The 20620-nt window shown below is 41.8% G+C and overlaps 1 protein-coding gene across 7 annotated transcripts in view; it reads right to left on the bottom strand.

Moving 5' to 3' along the window:
* GTF2I (general transcription factor IIi) overlaps positions 1-20620 on the bottom strand; it is a 101436-nt gene that overhangs the window by 52669 nt on the left and 28147 nt on the right. For 4 of the 7 annotated variants that reach the window (XM_090026602.1, XM_090026605.1, XM_090026604.1 and 1 more), the window contains exons 5-12: positions 20282-20416; positions 19550-19733; positions 19320-19348; positions 17876-17924; positions 17093-17136; positions 15771-15848; positions 4279-4338; positions 3055-3111 (exon numbers count right to left, since the gene is read on the bottom strand). In XM_090026602.1, the coding sequence (XP_089882728.1) occupies positions 3055-3111; positions 4279-4338; positions 15771-15848; positions 17093-17136; positions 17876-17924; positions 19320-19348; positions 19550-19733; positions 20282-20416 (636 nt within the window). The remainder of the gene's footprint in view (positions 1-3054; positions 3112-4278; positions 4339-15770; positions 15849-17092; positions 17137-17875; positions 17925-19319; positions 19349-19549; positions 19734-20281; positions 20417-20620) is intronic. The other 3 variants (XM_090026603.1, XM_090026608.1, XM_090026606.1) reach the window with 2 other exon arrangements.

Genomic DNA, 20620 nt, shown 5'->3' with positions numbered 1-20620 from the left:
CTTCAGTGGGGCAACGTGCATCACTGCAGTGACCAGGATCTGACCCACCTATATTCACATTCAGTGTTTACAGATAGGGAATGAATTAAATTATATCCTGATAAAATAAAGGCAAGCCAATTTTGGGTTTAAATGCTTTAAATATACAAACTGATATAGACAGTACCCCTTTCTGTTTTAGTCAAAAACTGCTAAACTTGCAGATATGAAACAACGCTAAGAGTTCCAAGATGGAAACAAGGGTTGTTTATTTATACACATGCTCTGGGAGTGCGTGTATGTGTGTGTGCGTGTGGGGGGGGGAAGGAGGGGGGGAAAGGGGAGGGGAAGCAACACTCAAGAGCCACCCTAATTAAAGCACCCAGAACATCACATGTATCAGCATCTCCACACTGAAAAATGGCAGCAGGGGTGCTTTACAGGGTGAGTTACAGGGCTCCTCTTGCCATTTTTCAGCACAGGGACGCTGATACACATGACACCGGTCTGCTGGAGTTACCACGCTTTAAACAGACTTGATTACAGCACATGGCAGCAGCCTCGCTGCACGTGTACAGGCACCCAAGACGCACTAGTTTGACTGGGAGTCAGGAGTGAGGATTCTCCCTTTGTCATTTCTCTTCACTTGACACCAAAGATAGAATCAGGATCCACAACGGAAATATCTTAAATAGATCATACTTCAACTCTGCCAAACCTATCATCTTGTTCACAGAAAATTTCCTGTGACAGCTGGATTTAATTCAGGTAACTCACAAACTAAAGCATGGTTAAAAGGAAAGGTTTGGGGTATCAGAGTCCTCTACCAGAGGTGAGATGAAAGTGAAGTTGCAAGAATTGAATTAGATGACAACGGGGTGATCATACAAAGACTTTTCTAAGAAATATCATAGCAGTCCAAATTTTTTTTCTTTGGTTATTTAACAGGTATACAGTTGTGGTGAATTTCATGGAAACAGAAGAACCACCACAGAGAATCAGAGAATGACTCATCTGGTTCATTATCCAGTTTCTGACCGCAGGTAATTCAGAGGAACATGCAATAAATCATACAGTAGACAGTCATGGAGTTATGAAATACGCCACAAGGAAATTTCTCAGGGCTGTGTCAATTAGTGGTTAGTTTATGCCCTCAAGCAAGCCTTCTTAAGTATGAGTATCATTATCAATTGATCTTTTCCCAGCCTTTTGGCGCCAATTAACTTAATGATAACTTGGGATATAGTCGTACATTATTTAGCATTTCCACTCTTCAATTCTAAATTTTAGAGTTCAGTTTCACCATCTCTGTCGATTATTATGACAGAAGACAAAAAAAATTCCAATTCACCACTTCTCTGCCCCTTTTTTTTACCCTAATGTACAGAAACAGCCACCACCTTTTCCAGTCTCTTTTTATATAGACATTTCTCCCCTCTCTAACCATTTTTGTTACTCTTCCCTTTTGTATTTGCTTAGTCATATTTTCCAAGTAGAATGACCATAACTGAACACAATACAGCAGCTGAAGGCATAATATCTATTTCTATAGCAGTAATATAATATTTACAATCCCATTCTTTATACACATCAACTTTTTCTGTATCATTGCAGATTTTTTCCCCTGACTGTAATGATGCTTAAGTTCTTCCGCAGTAGTTTCACACAATTTAGAATCCAGCGCTGTATTGTTAAAATGATCCCTTCTTATGTGCATAACCTTACACTTACCAAAGTTGAATTTCAGCTATTATCGTGCTGCCCATTCACCCAGGGAAGGTGAGAGATGGGGATTATGATTCTGCAATGGTGTTTCACCACTACTGAACTATGGTGTGTTCCAGTGTTAATCTTTTGCTATGCTGAAAAATGACCATTGATCTCCTAGCCAGTTTCTCACTTGTGTCAGCACTTTTTCAGTACTTATGAGTAAATCTCTTTAATAATTTCTCAGGAGGAAATTTGTCAAAGACTATATAGAAAGCCAAACAACATCTATTGATTCTTCTCTTTTATGGGCACATTCAAAGAAATCTAACCGATTAGAGACGCACAATTTTCCTTTAAAAAGCCACACAAGATTGTCCATTCTATCTATCTAGCTGTTCCTTTTACTCTTTTAAATTACAAATCAATTGCCCTGGTACTGCAGTAAGATTTAATTGCTTGCAATTTCCTGAACTGGCTCTAGGACCGCTATTAAAACTTCAGAGGCCTAGATAATCACTCACTGAAAACCAAGGTGCAACTTTCAGTATTCCTACAGAAAACCTGTTCTTCTAAAAAGTTAAATGAAGGTTAAAGGCAGGTGTGGAAGAGAGACCCCAAATTAACAAAACAGGAGCCAAGATTGGGTATTCTTAGCAGAAGGTCTCTGGATATGAACACCGGTACTGCCAGACACACGGCTGAGCAAACCTCTTATTTCACTCAGGCTGCTACTCCAAGTTCCTTTTTGTCCATCTAACAGCTAAGAAAAATTGGCACCCTGCTTCAGAGAGCAACACACCTGGATTATGTTCTCTTAATAAATTAAGTCTGATTGTTGGCAGAAGGGAAAAAAACAGAGGACTTGTTTTTCCTTACAAAAGACACCCAATGCACTTCTAAATATTACAGTGGCATCTACATGCTATGGTAATTGGTGACATTTACCTCCGAAATGAAAATGATGATATGGACAAGAATGAGTATCATTAACAGCGTAACTTGCACACAAAAAACCCACGTGGGTTCATGATTCAGGACAGGGATTCAGCTACATAAAATGGAAGTGACTGGAAGATGGTATACTGCCGAATGTACGTAATAGCACTCAGATGCTATGGCGATGGGCACCTTATAGATACGATTAACACTTTAAGAAAGATCGCTCCCTCAACTTGTCCACAACAAGCCACAGCATCATGATTCGGAGAGAGAAAAACCCAACCGTTTGGGAGGAGAACGGCTGGAAGAGGAGATAGCATACCAGTTTGTACTGAGGCGCCATCTATTCAATGTTTCTCTTTCTCTCTTTAATCCTTTCTAATGCCATTATTTCATTTGCAAGATAAAAAGTTTCATATCTCTAACCTTCTACCGGTATTTCCACATCTGTTCCTTCACTGCAATCGGAACCCTGGTGGCTTCCTTTAGACAAATATAAAGTAAAACATACCATAATAAAAAACACAAAAGAATGTGTGTTAACATTAAATATTTAAACAAGTATTTTTGTAAACCAAGTTCAAATCCACACAGTCCACACAAACTGATAATGTCTATTTCAACTCTGAAAATTAAAGACTCAGGAAAGTAAAAGCTCACTGATCTTTATAAAGCAATGTCTAGCTTGAGGGATAAAAAAAAGTGTTTCTAATATTTGCAAATGGGCAGCACAATATTTTTAATACAGGTAGGGAAAGATGAAGAAGTATTTGAACGGTTTGAGCAACACCACTTCAAGCGTTTTTCAAATTTAGAAAGAACTAGCCTCACCACAACACATACACAATTCCCATTTTAGTTTTCTTCCTATCCTTTTTTCCAAATTAAAACAAAAACAATTTAAGGATTACAGTTTAAACTGGACATAACTGGAGTTTATGAAAAAAATTTATTAAACGCATAAATTCACTGCAATGGAAATGCACACACTTACATTTTCAACAATTACTAGCAAAAAGTGAGACCAACTTGTGATATCTTTAAGGGATTTAATTTAAGAAACTGGTTTAAAAAAGCAGAGTACAGTAAAAGCTGCCTTAATCAGCACCTTACAAGCTAGCATCTCCATTAACCAGCTTGTAAGGTAAAAACAAAACCAGAAGGGCCTACCATGGCAGTTCTGGTTTCGCCGAGCCCCCAGGGCAAAGCAGCCTGTGCTGCGGAGCCCCCATGGTACGGGCATAATAGCAGGCTGCATGGGGCCCACCTCCCTGTCCCTCGGGGCCCAGCCGGAGAGGCTGCGATGTGGCAGGAGGGGCGGCGGAGAAGCAGCAGCCTGAACAGGCAAAGATGCCTGTTCGGGCCTCTCAATTAACCAGCATATTTTGTTATCTGGCACCCCCCATGCCAGATAACAACGCTTTTGCTGTATTTATTCATCAGGATCCTCTTCCATTGCAATCTCTAAGCATACACTTAGAAATGTAGCCACCCAAAAATCACTGGCTCCTTTTGAACACTTTGCCACAAAATATCAACTCCCATCTTAAATCAAAATCTTAACAGCAGTGCACCGAAAGGTGGAAATTAGATGTCCAGACATTAAGGCTGCTGCAAGAAACAGTGCTAAAATGGAACTGAAAGATATACCTGTGTATGTCTTTGCAAGAGCAATCTTTTCATCGATCTCAGATGTTTCTGAGGGGCCTGCTTTGGGAACAAATTAAAAAAGATGTCACTTTTCCAGGCATTAAAATAATGTACTAAGCCAAAATCTTTTTAATTTCTTAAAGATTTTGTCAGTTATCATTAAAAATTTACTGCAATAAAATCATGCGTAGGGAAGATTCAGTGGACACATGAAGGCACTGACTGCCCACAAACAGGCACGTGGGCTGAATTTCAGGCCTGAGCCCCACAAATGGAGGCATGGTGTTTAACCAACAGCCACACTTGGATCCAACTGCAGAAAATGCAATCGTAATGACCACGGAAAAGACTAAATATTTAATGAACTGTATAATCAAAAAATGACTCTCCTTGAATGTCAGCGTACATTTACCATTTACAAGAACTTAATAGGCTAACTTTGTTTTAAAAGCCTCAAGTTTTTGTAATGACTTTTTTTTTTTTAAATTTTCACATTTTTCTTTCAAATAAATTTGAACTCATTTATATTTGAGCTCATTTATGATGGACTAAATTTCTGTTTCCAGCAAGTCTCTCTGACTATATGACTTGCATCTACATTCAAGAGACAGTCTGAAAGTGGCAAACATCATTTCAAATGCTGAAATTTATGAGCGTAATCACATGGCTCTTTTCAAGGCTAAGTAAGTAGAGCCCTGATAAAGGCTTTACAGAAATCAGCATACAACCATTCAACTGACACTTAAATATTAACACCCTTAAGCCTTACCACTTAATGCCAAGGCACAATAGAAAAACTACTTCAGCTAGCCTGAAACATGTTCTTTATTTTAGCATAAGACTATTCTACTTGTATTTGTTCCATCTCCCTGCTGTGTGAGCAAAAGATCTTTTATATCAGGAACAATATCAGTGCACAAAACTGAGCACACTTGGCATACATGGACTAAGTGAATGCTTTGATAGCGGGGGCTTTGTCCTGTAACCTGCATCGTTTGTAGAATAATTTGCAAATACAATCAATAAGATATCACACCCCTTCAGAATCTGTAGTCATTTAGGGGCAAGTTTAAAAGAGCACTAGAACACTGATTTTTTCATACTAAAAAAAGGACATGTGAGCAGCACATCGTAGTTCTGCCCCACAAATCTTGCACTGTCACCATCCCACAATCCAGCCCCGTGATCCCAGGCCCAGCCCCGCTCATCCCACTCCTGGATACCACTTCTTACCTGCCCACAGCCCCAAACCATCTGCCCAGCCAAGCACACTCTGCTTGCAGGGGACCCAGGCCAGTCTCCATGGACAGCCCCCCACCTGCTCCACCTAGCACCCCCAGCTGTGGGTGCAGAGCAAACAGGTTTCCGTGTCCAGGCAGCGGTGGCAACACTGGCAGCAGCAGCCAGGAGCTGCTGTCATCGGGGCTGCAGGGAAGCAGAGTCCAGCCCCACTGCACACCCAGAGCTGGAGGAACTGGCTGCATAGGCCATGGCCTGGGCTACCCCCTGCACCTGGGCTGTGCAGGACCAAGGGGCCTGCCGCGGGCCGGATAAAATCCCTTGATGGGCCAGATGTGGCCCTTGGGCTGTATTTTGCCCGCCCCTGGCTCTGCGGAGTCTGAGGGATTTGCAGATGCGTCCAATTTTAACACTCTGTACTCTCACCTCTTGGCATCCAGTCATTTAATGATCCTACAACAATCGGAATCTAAAAGTAGGGAACTTCAACTGTTTTCACAGGGTACCAGACAGACCCAATCATGGAGTCCCTCTACATCCACAACTCCCAGCAACTTCAGCATATCTGGCTACAGGAAGCAGAACTCCTCAAACAATTCTAAACATCCACTTGAAAAACAAGAAATGACAAGGTAAAACAAAACATCTAATTCCTTCTTGCTCAACTGCATGACAAAATTACTACCAGTGACTCCTGTGAAAAAAAGTTGCTGTTCTACTATCCCACTGAATCTGGTGGAGTCCCAACCCAAATCCAAAACATTATACACCTAAACCATAAAAGAGGAGAAACAAAGCCTGCTGGACACACTAAATCTCATTTTGCTTATCCACTGGCAATCAGACCAAGACTGACTGGCTGTTAAATTTGCAGAGCTAAGAAAGTGACAGGTAAGCGTATAAGTCAACAACTATTACATGGCAAAAATGTTTCACGCGCTGGGGGCTAACTTCCATAACATGAAGACAATGAAAATCAAACTTGTTAATGAGATAAAATTGACACAGTACTTAGACGGAATCTGTTACTTTTGAACATCATGTCATTTCCAAGGTCTTAAAAGTCGCAAGAGAGGGATCGAATCCTGGACAGAAGAATGGTACCGAAGCTTAATTTGTTAAATATTTAGAAAAATATTTGTAGATCCTCAAATTAAAAAGTTAAACATATTGCATCATAAAAACATGTATTTAGTATAACACATCATTTAGTTTTAAAGCTATAAAAAAAAACACTATAGGATTCTATTACTTCCACTGTAGCTTTTTAAGGAAGATTTAGAAGGTTGAGAACTACAAAGGAAAAAAAAGTCATGTTTTCCCCTCTTTCTGCTGCTCAAGGGAATATATTTGTTTGAATTCTGAGAGTTCAGATTTCTTACTCCTAGTGAATTATGCACTGGAACAAAAACATGTAGACATCTGTCACCTATCAGGACCAACACATTAATAATCTGATAGATTATCCTCGTTAACTATGGTAACTTCTTGCATCGCTGAAGTAGCAGATGATGGTATAGATAAGTGTCATCATCAGATATCAGTAGTGTTCCGCATTTTCAGTTTGTACCTATTTTCACTGATAAATTCCCTTATTTTTTATTGAAGTTACTCAGTTTTTAATCGACTTACACCCGGTTTTCAGTTCACTCATTTTTACCAGGTACAGTAAAATCCCTGTTAACTGGCAAGAGTGGGGAATGGCTGGGGGGTGCCAGTAAGCTAGAAGTGCTGGTTATCCAAGGCACAGGTTTCCGGCCAGACGCGGGGTAGGGCAACAGCCACATTCAGGGCGGAGGGCAGTGGCTGCACAGGAGGCCGGGACAGGATGGCTGGAGCTGCTGCATGGGGGTAAAGGGCTCCCAGCTCTGACCCTGGGTGGGGTAGGATGTGCCAGTACCAGGATCGGGGTCCCCCCTCTGCATCTGGTCATGCACCCCTCCCCCAGTCCCTGGGCTACATGGTGGTGCAGGTAGGTGGTGTCAGCTGCTCCTTGGGCTGCTGCAGCAGGGGTTGGGGTGAGTGGGGACAAGCTGCACCACACCCCACACCCCCTGGGGCTCTGCTTGTTTCCACTCACCCCTACTCCGCTGCAGCAGTCCTGGGAGCAGCTGATGCCTGCTGCTTGCACCACAGCATGGCCCAGGGGCTGGGGTAAATAGAGACAAGCACAGCCTCAGGGGGTTCGTGGCATAGCGCAGCCCAGCAGGTGCTGTCAGCTGCTCCCGGGGTCACTGCAGCAGGGGCTGGGGTGAGTGGGGACAAGCTGCGCCACACCGTGCCCCCCAGGGCTACAGATGTACCCACTCACCCCAGCCCCTGCTGCAGCGGCCCAGAATGGCCGATGCCAGCTGCAGAGGGAACCAAGTTGGGGGTGGGGGCGGAGGGGGACACGGATGGCTCTTGCTGCTACTTGCACCCTGGGAGGACTGCAGGGCTGCACCAGGCTCTCCCAGGGGAGCATGTGCCCCTGGATCTGCGTACTGGACAAGAGCAGGCTGCTGCCCACCCCGAGCACCAGGAAGAGCCCAGTGCTGCCGCTGGCCCCAACCTGCAGCGGCAGCCTGCCCTCGTCCTGAGCACAGATCCGGGGGCGCACACACCCCAGGAATAGCCTGGCACTGCCCCCTACCCTGCAGCCTCCCAGGACCGCTGCAGCAGGATAGGGGTGAGTGGGAACAAGCACGGAGCAGCAAGAGCCGTGCCCCCCCACCCTGCATCCACTGACAGTTACCTCCACTGTGCTCCCTGCTGCGGCCCTAGGAACAGCAGACAGGCTGCGCCACACCCCTCCCCTAGTCCCAGCCTTACTCCCTCCCTCTGTCCACTACCACGCATTATTATTTTTCCTGATTTAAACTGACTTTCTTTTTCTTCCTTTTATCCTGATTGCAACCTGGTTTTTATGTTTGGAAAATAAACCCTGAAAAACTCCCAGATTTGGGGGGGGGGGGGGGGGGGACTGAAAATGCAGAACACTAGGTATCAGTAACACTTAGAAAGCTCTAAATGTAACCGCAACATCTTATGTTAAATGCTGCAGATCTTGAGCCCATCATCCAGTGATTTAAGGTTATGTTACATTCATACACATTGAAGTTTCAGTTAATGATGTTTGATTATAATTTTTTCCATCACGTCAGTAATCTGTTTCTACAGCAATTAATTTTCATGGAAAAGATGCACGTGGTTGAATGTGGGAGGAAGAGAGAAGAACTGTAATAAAAGGGTAGGCTTTAAATATATTTAAATAAAAATATTGCTTATACTTACTGATACAGGTAGTGTCTACACTGGGGTCAATGCTAATCACCTTTGCTCTCACATAGGAAGAGACACTGAATAAATTTTGAGGAAGAAGTTTTGAGGGATGTCATCATTCCCAGAGTTGCTTATGTGTATGCTCGACTTACAGTTATATAGTTTTTTTACAATGTTGGTGAAACTATCTGATGTCAGCTTAGCAGGAATCATCATTTAGGCCCTCTGAATAATGACTTATCCTTTGAAATTGCTGGAATGCATTTACCTGCATTTTGCCAGTTAACATGATATTTGACAGCCATTTAATTTCTGCATTAGGTGCTTTGCAGCACCATGGTTTGTAATTTTCTTGCCTGTATGCATTTCAGCTTTCCATATATTATATTTTTTCAATGGTTTCTACAGATAGAATTTCTAGACAGATTACAGTACTACAGTGGCTTAAGTTGAGGCTCACTTGGTTTACAGTTTTTTAATTAGACATAAGCAGACCTTTGCTCCTAGCATTTTGATAGCCTCTTCTGGACAAATATTTTATAGTTCTAGGTTGTACATTTTCCCCCTATATTTTCATGATGAGTATAACCTTTACTTTAAACTGTCTACAGTTATTTTCATGGTATTGTTTTAGCTTTGGTCTGGCTGTTTCTCAAACAGAATATATTCTTGTCCATTTCCAACTTGCTTCAGCTGGATGTGTCCCTACTTTAGCTGCTTTACTTCAGCAGTCCCTAAAATCCTCAAACAGATGACATTACTCAACCGTGGTCTGTTTTTGAAGAAAGTGTGTTCTGTGTAGTCCAAGCTGTAGAGTCACATAACTAGTTTATAAGCTCTGTCAGGTCATTAGATGCATTTTGTTTGCAGCCTTTTCCATATGCTTTCAGTTCTCTTCAATTTCAACAAATCAAGTTGCTTGTTTTGTAGACTGTATCCATTAGGCCAGGGGTTGTCAACCAGGGGTAAGTGTTCCCCCGGAGGTACTTGGAAAGGTGCTAAGGGGTACTCACAGGTGGGCAGGGACAGAGCGCCACCACCCATCACCCCACGCTGCTGCCTCCCAGGAGCAGGACCGTGGGAAGGGAGAAGGCGAGGGCAGTGGCTCCCCTCTGTGGGCTGCGCAGGTGCCGACCAGGCACAATGGGGAAGGGGGAAAAGCTCGCACACGCCCGCCGCCATCCAACACCCTGTGCTGCCGCATGCAAGCCCCTGCCTGCTCCGCATCCAGCCACTGCCAGCACAAGGGGTACACTCCTTAAAAAAAAACAAAAAACCACCCTGTGTTAAGCTGATGGGATAAGTGACTTGTTTCAGATCTGTACCTGGACTGTCAGATGCAGAGTAAAGGATATAGAATCATTACCATTCTTTCACATTACAAGTTATACCGCCCGAGTCTCAAATAGTTTTTACTAGAGGCTCACTGACTCAACATATTATTTGAATGGATTATTCTAAATATATACCTTAGCCTATATTGTATTCAATTAACAATTCACTTTAAGCTGGTTTATTTTTCATAGATTTCATAAACACGAGGGCTGGAAGGGACCTCGCAGGATCACTGGGTCCAGCCCCCTGCCCAAGGAGCAAGAACTCAGCGAGGGTCAAAGGATCACAGCAAGATAAGCATCCAAACATTTCTTTAAGATGTCCAGAGAGTAGGTGCTTGCACCACCTCTGGGGGGAGTCTGTACCAGGCCCTGGGGGCTCAGACAGTAAAGAAGTTTTTCCTCATGTCCAGCCTAGAACAGTCTTGCAGGAGTTTGTGACCACTGGACCTTGTCATCCCCTGGGGTGCTCTGGCAAACAGGCATTCCCCCAGATCCTGGTGCACCCCTCTTATGTACTTATACGCTGCCACCAAGTCAACTCTGAGCCTGCGCTTCTCCAGGCTGAAGAGTCCCATAGCTCACAGCCTCTCTTCACAAGGCCTGTTCTCTTGCCCTCTGATCATGCGCATGGCTCTCCTCTGGACTCTTCCAAGCTTCTCCATGTCCTTCCTAAATTGTGGAGCCCAGAACTGGATGCAGTACTCTAGCTGCGGCCTCACCAAGTCCGAGTACAGCGGGCAGATGATATCCTGAATCTTGCTCAAGATGCATTGGTAGATGCAAGCCAGAGGTCTGTTTGCTTTGCCAGCTGCAGTATCATATTGGTGGCTCATGTTCATCTGGTGGTCAATCTTGACCCCCAAGTCTCTTTCTGTCATGGTGCTAGCGAGTATAGCACTCCCAAACCTATAAGTGTGATGCAGTCCCCCCCCCCCATCCCGTCCCGTCCCCCCCCCAGGTAGAAAAGGAAATGCACCTTGTATTTCTCCATATTTTTTAAAAAGGAAAAATTAATTATAATTTCAATTTTAAAAAGTTAAAAACTCCGATTTTTTTTTATTAAAAAAATTTCAATTTTATCCATTATCCATTCTGGTGCTCAAGTCTCACCCAGCATAAACACCACAGGATGCTTAGTGAAGATCAGTTATTCACTTTTTTTGCACTGATGTTTTTCTAATGGTTCATTATATGGCTCCCTGATACTTTCACTACACAACAGCCTCTTGAGCATCTAGCCCGTCTGCCAAATGCACCAGGGATCCTTATGCAATCACGTAAGGACTACTGTAATGCATATGCTTTATGAAACAAATAAACCCCGTTTCCTTATATATGTACTCACAGATGACATCCCCATGCAAACACACCTTCTTACAGACAATCATGTAACAAACAGAAGGTTGGCGTTATCATTAGTGAAAACTTAGAACACAACAGCCAGAAAAATCTCGATGGCATGCCCAGTTCCTGCAATCGCATGTTACTAGATGGTGCCTAAGACTTTAAATATCTCTGAAACTCGGGAAGGCAGACAGAGACAGACAGACCAGACAAACTATTACCAAAGGGCTTGTTTATATTCCTACCAAAGTTCTAACCGTTTTCTCTCAATTTCAGAAAAAGCTGAGGTTTTCACGTAAGCTTTCAGCCAAATGAATGAAAGTCTGACAAGATTATAAAACAACAACTGGAAAAAATCCTTATGAACGTAAATATTTAAACAGCCTTAACTATTAAGAGTCATTACACAGCCCCTAGGGTTGTTGGTTGTAGCTGTGTTGGTCTAAGGACACAGACAGAAAGACAGACAAGATTCCTTGGGTAGCTGGGATATTTTTTATTAGACCAATGAAATGGTTGGAAATAATGTTCTTTGCAAGCTTTCAGGCACAAACAGAGTTCTTCAGGCAACAGGGAGAGTCTATTGGATTCTCCCTACTGCCTAAGGAGTGGTGTTTGTCCACAGGCAAAGTGCAAGCATACACATGTCCATTGTCCTGGGATAAATCCTACAAGTTTCCCAGATAAGAGCTAGGAACAGTTTATCCTGGAATAAAGCAAAATTACATCTGTGCAGTTATTTTTGGAACTGCATCATTGAATTGATGGCAAAAAAGCAGCATTCATTCCAGGGTGGATTTTATTTAAATCAAAGAGATTCAAGTTAGGATTTAAATCACGATTTAAAATCACTGGTCAGAAGCCTCAGTTTAATCATTGTTTTCTACAAGGAGTGCATTCTTGTTGTTTGATCTCCTTTATTCATTAAACTTCTTGAAACTTTGCACTTTTAGAGAGAGGTAGGAGCTTGACAAACTTGCAGAGACACAAGAGGGTTGATGGGTAGGTAATCAGGCCTGTTATTTCTCATCTTCATATAGTGTTAATAAGGATGTTTATCTCTGGAGACACAAATCCAGTTTGAGAACTGAAACTAAACATCAGAGATCCTTAACAGGACCTCCTAGACCAGGGGTTCCCAGGGCCTGGCAAACCACAGCCCAGCAGTGGCCGTGGCCCAGCAGTCACAGCTGACCGGGGGGCAAACCCTGCACTGCTGCGGGCCCTGCAGAAGGAGCCGCAGCCTATCTGCCCAGCCCTGGGAGGCCGCTGTTTGCTGGTCTGCGGCCACTTCCGGGCTGGCAGCCAACTCCCCACAGCCCAGCACAGGGCTGCGGCCTGGGGACTGAGAACCCCTGTTCTAAACTGAGGACAGTTACATTGGGTAGAGTGGTTTTCTTTAATAGTAAAACTTTATTAATGTATAGAGAAGCCTCTGGGAACCCCGTAAGATTGGGCCCCTAATACAGTCCATGGCAGGTTGTGACTTACTCATGAATACTTTTCTAAAAAGGTTACATGAATATATGGTCTCAAGTAGTATATAATTAGAAGCTATAACCCCTGTTCCATGATGATATCTTTGAGCTTTAACTTATCTTAAAATTAACATTTTTTTATAGTTTTTTTTTTTTAAAAAGCAACTTTAAAAAATAAATAAAATATTTTTAAAAAATTTAAAAAGCCATTTTTTTATGTCACTGATTTTTATCCACCTGCCACTCTTTAAATCCTGATTAGAAGGGCAATGTGTGTACACGCCAATCCCAGGATAGTTTTGTTCCAGAAAAAGCCAAAGGCACAACTTGTCTAGGAACAAAAAGCATCATCTGTTCCTAGCCTGTGGTGAATGGCACATTGAAAATTCTTCCCAGAGACTGACATAACCCAGTAGGTCTACAACAGTATTCTCCCCACTTGAGAAAGCAGATTAAATCAGTTAGCCTCAAAAAGGTAAACTCCATGTTCTTTCATTATTGTTGTTTGGGTAACCTAACAATTGAACAAAACAGCTGTTCAGTCCTCCAAAATGAGGACCATAATAACATTATTAAATCCAAGCACATCCACTGGGAGAGCCATCCACAGCAAACTGAAGGTACGCTTCCTTCCTCCTTGAATCTGTTATTGAAAACATCAATCCTCTGTCAGCTCACATAAGTGAGCAAGCTGGCAAAGTGGAAAAACCAGGAGACATGCATGCAAGTTTCCACCTGGGTTTGGTGCCCTAATGAGGTCTCCCCATCCAAATGATCTTTTTGTTTTGTTTTTTAGCACTGGCCAACATTTTATGAACAATTTTTATTCATATTAGTCCATTACAGGAATTGAATTTTTTGCATAAACTTTTCAATAAACATTTCAAGTTTTCTGTATGCCATGGCTACAGGGATTATGGAATCGAAGAACTGGACACCAAGAGGTGAAAATACAGAGCATTTGAACTCAGGCACAGCCCCAAATCCCTTACTAATTTCAAACTCCTTCAGCAACGTTTACTCTCCAATCATATTTTGCAAAACCACAGCCAAGCCAGTAAAAACTACTAAAATGATTACAGTCAATTAGTAATTAGGGTCATCTTTAAAAAGACAACTTGTATATTTCCTTTTTTAGTATCCCTTGGTCTCTTTCGCTCTGCCTGTTTCTACTTGGCCGAAACACTAAATGAATCTAGTCTGTAAAACAATCTGAATTTATATAATTTTCTTGATTGATATGTGTATTAAATGGAGAGCTTAGAAACTCTATCCCCTGTATTACATCTTTATAGATTTTTTAGTGCAAAGCTTAAGATCACTGGCCTAGTGCACTTTTGAACTTGCCTCTAAATGACTGCAATTTCTGAAGGCATGAACTATCTTGTCAATTACATCTGCAAATGAACCTAGGAATGATTATTTTCAAAAATTTCACAGACACCTTTAAACATTTCCTGAAGAACTGTTCATTCTGCCAAAATTACTTGTTTCTTTTGTTGTTGTTGTCGTCGTCGTCATCATCAGCTTCAATTGTTCAGGTCAGTGATTTTTTTTTTTAAATCAATCAACCAGAAAGGTGTCAAATGACATCAGAAAACAAGGCCAAAATCAGACTACTACAAAAATACATTGTTAAAAATGCTAGCCAATTTCTGAAGTAATATGAAGGTTGTATTGTTTTTCAGTCAGCTCTAGACCGTTTATAAGTTATGGCAGACAAAGCCTAAAGCTAGGCAGAGGCTAGAGTACAGGTTTCCTGCAATTTATTCAGTGTCTGTATATGCAAATTCATTCTTAGGCGATATGCATTTTTAGACCCATAATTCACCATAACGCAAGGTAAAGTCACAGCTGGTGTCGGCTCCTAGAGCCGCTGCAGCAGGGGCCGGGGCGAGTGGGAACAAGCGGAGAGCCGAGCGGCACAGCACAGCTTGTCCACACTCACCCTAGCCCCTGCTGCAGCGGCCCTAGGAGCAGCCGGCACCAGCTGCCGAGGAAACTGTCAGTAGGTGTGGGGGGTGTGCCTCTTACTGCTCTGCACCCCCTGGGAGGGCTGCAGGGCTGTGCATGCCCCCAGATCTGCGCACGAGACAACAGCAGGCTGTTGCTACAGGATGGGGCTGGTGGTAGCACTGGGCTGTTCCTGGCACGTGGCACGTGGCACAGCCCGCCCCGAGCACTGGGAACACCCAGTGCCGCTGCTGGCCCTAGCCTGCAACGACAGCCTGCTGTTGCCCCATGTACAGATCTGGGGTCACACACCCCATGGGAAGAGCCCAGCATGGCCCCCCAGCCCGCAGCCCTCCCAGGGGGCACAGAGCAGCAAGACGGGGCCCCCCAGCCCCGCACCCACTGACTGTTCCCTCGGCTTTGCCTCCTTGTGCAGCCTCCAGAGTGGCACCCCTCCCCCTTCACTAGTCCCAGCCTCACTCCCCCACTGCCATGGGAACCTATCCCTATTTGTTACACTATAAAGTGGGTTCACTTTATGCAAAATCTGATTTATGCACCTTTCTCCAGAAATGCATGTACCACATAAAATCGAGGGAAACCTGTACCCTATTCATAGCCTTCTCTAAAATTTAAAATGTGACAAAAGGTTATCTCTGGGGTTACAATTTTTAAACCTAAACAGAATGAATATATATTACAGAGCTGTGCCAAAATTCTATAAATTATAGTATATTTAATATTAAATTCAAATTAATTCCTCTATAATGCCATTTCTATCCCTCCCCCCCACCCCTCCAAAAAAGTCTGCAGTTCTTCCAAGGTAAAAAGGCAACACATACCTTTTGGAACACAAATGGATGAAAGCTAATATTATTACCTGGAATATTATATTGATAGTAGTCCGGATCCTCCGATTCCTCTTTTACCGTCACAGTTGCCATTTCCAGTGAAATTCCTGCATAGGCAACACAAGTGTCTCACATGCAGACAAATGACAAAGCAATTCCAAAACAAAAAACTCTGACTTGTCTCTATTGTGTACAAGAAGAAAGTAACATAAAAAGGTCTGATGAGCAAGTATATAAAAAAGGGCATCCAAGGTTTCAGACACCCATTTTCTTTCACATCAAAACAAGCTCACTATTACACTATTTCTTTCTTCAGACTGGCTAGCCTTGCAAACTCAAGCTTTGATCAAATAGAGTCAAGCTGACTTCCTTCCTCCAAATTTATAATAGCCATTGATAAAGGTTCTGCATCTCCACCCCCCAGCATTTCTAAACTAGAAATTACTCATCAATAGTTTACAAGTTCAGTTCAGAACAAGCCTTGAGATTTCTGGAACTCAGAAATTTTGCTGAGGACAGCAACAACTTACAGGCCTTGAACGGATCTACATTTTACTAAACAATGCTCTCAAACGCTCACGTTTTCCAGAATGTTTTTAAAGCACCTGCAAAACAGCATAAGAAAATCCAGCTGTTCTAGCAACATGAACAGCAAAGATCCAACTCTCCACACTGCGCCATTTTACAAACAAAAAACAAAAAACAAAACCCCACAAACAAATATCAAATCTTTGTACGCATTAAATGAGCTGGAAGCATTTATCTGCATAGGATTTGTTCACTTACATCATCTGAGATGAAGACAATAAGGACTCAAACCCAAGCTTCAAAGCATTAAGCAAAAACTAAGTATTTGACCGGGATTAAGCCCTAAGAAATCTAGCTCAAGCCAGTGAAGCATTAAGGGTACTGGATAAGCTCGAGTGCAAATTTATGATGTTATCAGCTGCTCCATGGTATTAACTCCGTAAGAGCTCCTGGAAAATACAAGATCTTACCCCTCATGACTGAACAGTTTTACACACATTTTTCAATCCATAAAGAGCAGGTTAGCACAATTAGGTCCTACTAGGAGATGCAGCTAGCCGTGTTCATCTGAAGTCAAGCAGAAAGCAGGGTTGATTTGCACCTTGTAGACTCCTCAATCACACTTTCATTTAAATCCAGCTGTATTCTTCTAATGCAAATCATAGTAAGTGTTGCAGAAGGCAAGGTAGATTTGCACCTTACAGACTAACAGGGTCACTATTACACTACTCATTTCTTCAAGACAGCTATAGCCTTGCAAACTCTCTGAATACAGGCTGTTCACACAGAATTTCCCACAAAGATACAAAGCAATGTTACACACCAGAATCCTCATTTGGTTCCGTTTTCACCTGGACAGAACTGCAACTAAACAAAAAAATTTAAAAAAAACAAAAAAAAAACAAACAGATTTTAAAGAAGAGGAACATACATAATGCTTACAGAAGCTTCCTCATATGTATTTGTCTAACAATATTAATTTTATTGTACCACCCGCCAGCTGGGGAAAAAAAAAGGAGTAAAAAGATGTCATTGTGAGCGAACTGGCCAAACTTATGGGGCCTTCAGAACACTAAGTCCCTATCCTCACCTTTTTGGAATATATTGGGTATCGTGAGCTCACTGCTGCACTGGTTTTTAGATGCATTTAGAAACTCAAAAACTTTATTTATAATGCTGTACTGTAAAACATTAAAAAGACAGTAGAAAAAACAAGTTACACACTTGTGACATCATCAGTCTTTTGCAACCTACACATTCCAGCAATCATTGGTCTGAGGGGAATTTCAACTTCTAGTGAATCTGTGAAGAGCTGTTAACCATACAAGTGGTCAAGAATGGTCAGGAAGGAAATCTGACTTCACGCCATTTTTTATCCCAGACAAATAAAAGTTATTTGCAACTCAGGTGGAAAGAAAAAAAACTACAGGAAGAAAGGTATAAGCCATGTAAAAATCTACAGCAGACACCTGTACCACATATACGGGTTCTATATGCTTTCCTTTATTAATAAACCCTAAGACAAGAAAAAAAGAGCCCAGAGCCATTACCTATATACATATTTTTATTTTCAAACAGAAGAATTAAGAGGGGGAGAAAGTTTTACCTTCCACCTGCAGGTGTAACTGTATGTGCAGAATCTGTCATATGAATTCCTGAAAATAAACAGCAATCTATAAACATTCTTCATACACTATTTACACTATATACAAGCATAAACGTATAAAAAATGAGAGATATACTGCTTTTGTGAAATAGGAGTATGACTGCATTTCACATATACCTACAGAATGGTTTCCTGTATACAGAGCTGTAGAGAAAAGATTCCTCATTATTATTGTGTGTGTGTTGCTTTAATATGTAAAACACTCACACACACATTATTTCAAAAGTATCTGTCAATGAACATTTTATGTCATCTCTTACATGGCTGTCGTAGAAATTCTACTATCAAAGATAAGTGAATTAAGCCTGAACTTTGCCAAAAATCAAGTGGACACTTTAAAAATCTTCCCTGCCTCCCTCTCCAGTACAGCAGAATGCATAATTTTCAAAGAAGAGCTATGAAAGTGGTTACAAAGTAATTTATACATTATATAACAACAGACATCTAACATAATTTGGTATGCTGAAACTCACCTTTTTTTCTGAAAAAGGTATTTCATTTACTCATTACTATCTGTACCATTTCTAGTACAGTCAATTCACCTGAGGATAACAAGTATGCTAAGTTTCCTAACTCGGCACCAGTGGATGGTTAAGTGATCCAAGATGCAACCCTTCTGAGGATCCTGTGCAGTAGCCCTTCACAGAGGACAGAAGTAAATGTAGGGCTTTAAATAGGCTGACATGAAATCCATGTTCCTAGCAAGCCCACTCTACTTTGAAGAATTCCCTTTCCTAACTCATGGTAATATACCCGCATGGATTCTTGGAACTGCCCTACCCACAGGTTATCCCTGAAAATATATATCCCCTAGATTATATTATTAGGAGCTGCAAAATGTAATGTGCTACGTAGTCTAAGCAAAGAAACGGGGGCAAGGAATTCCCCACTCCTAACGCATACCCTGATACTGACTCTACTTTTTTTTTTTTTTTTTTTTTTTTTTTTTTTTTTTGGAGATCCAGATTTTTAAAAGGTATGTAGGCCTTGCTTTCATCAGTCTGACTAGTTTAGAAGCTTGACTCAAATTTCAAATGCCAGCTGGGATTTTAAGTGCTGAAACACCTCAAAACTTTCTGAAAGTCTGAGCTTTAGCTTTTCTGTGGCTCAATTCTGCTTATGTGAAATGGGGAAAGGATAAACAACTCAGTAAAAGTAGGTTCTGTAGGAGGATGAACGAACTCCCTCTTCATTAAGTGTTCATTACAGAAGGCAGAGTAAACAATAGTGGTTTCATAACTGAATTAAGTCACACATCTCTGCAAAGCAAGGTAACTTACTTACAAATGCACATTTCAGTATTGGACAAAAGCATTAGACGCGATAACTTGCATTTTAGCTACTGTCTGAATCCGTTTTTGTTGCTGCAAAGTTTCACACTTACCTAGGTGTTTCTTTGGCTCAAGGAAAGGCCTGCATCAAAACAAAAAGAAATCCATAATCTGAAGGAAGTAATCAATTTATTTTGTAGCATAAAAGGAAGGAAGGAGGCAGCATTTGTTTAAACAAAGCAGACTGTGTGCATTTAATAACAGAATTCAAGGTAGCCCTGGAAAAGTATCAACTGCCTCTTCCAATTTAAATGGATGGGGGATAGAAGGGGGAGAACGTAACCTTTTGATGATAAATGAAATCCCCGATTTATTTTCCAAAATCCATTTCAGTGTTGAAACATCATAATTTGCTGGATGTTTAAACGCGAGTCCTTCTGGAAGGCCCTGCACTACAACTGCAGACTGGTCCCTTTGAATCTTGTCGTATGGCACAGGGACTACTGTTGACTTTCCTAAAGCTTTACCTGGAGAAGAAAATAAGTTGTTGGGAGATCTGAAATACATAAGAGTTAATACAACACAAGCTAGCCTTTATATTTTCCCCTTCTTTGTTCCAAGCCATAACCCAATGCCCCTGACCTAGGTTTCTCCCAGTTGTATGCTCCCCACCATGTATCTGGTATTCCTATCTTCAGTTCTTTCCACTTGGAAACATTAATTCTAGGCCTCCTTAGCCAGGCAGAGGAAAGCCTTAATGCAGCTGCCTTAATGCATCTTCCTCTGGAAAGGAATACGAGGACACACTTTCCCCGTAAGACTCCCAAGCCTTAATGTCCATGGTGAAAGCAAGAAGAGAAAAAAAGGCTATAACCCAGGCCCAGAAACTTAAGCACAGTTTCCTTATTTGACAAAGAAAGATGTGAAATAAACAAGAGTAAATATTCTCTGAAGCCAACAACTAAAATTAAATTAAACTTGTGACCTCAACCATATGCTAGGCTGAATGCTAGGACTATCCATCCTACTACAGAAATCCCAGGAAGAGTTATTTCAACTTTAATATAGTGGTTACCATAGCAAAAGCAAAAGAAATCCTCCACAGATTTTTTGAGAGCTTCCAATTCAACAGCATCCACTGTCAGCCGATTTAAAGGCGACGTTGTCTTTCTTTTCTGCAGTTCTGCAGCTTTTTCTTCTTCAGTAACACCTGTAAATTATTATAAATCAGCATCAGAACAGAGAAAACAATACTAATTCCCTTAAACTTCCGGGACAGCTTTAGAGCCATTGCTGTCAAAGGAATAACTGCCTTACAGGCAAACATGCTGATCTACAGAAGTTACAGAGAATACAACAGTAGTGGTGTTTATATTTATGAAGGTCATTAATATCATCCCTATGCAAAATGATG

The sequence above is a fragment of the Crocodylus siamensis genome, chromosome 13, assembly GCF_052110815.1.
Source record: "Crocodylus siamensis isolate JL-2025a chromosome 13, ASM5211081v1, whole genome shotgun sequence".
NCBI lineage: Eukaryota > Metazoa > Chordata > Crocodylia > Crocodylidae > Crocodylus > Crocodylus siamensis.
This window is presented reverse-complemented; position numbering and strand designations above follow the sequence as displayed.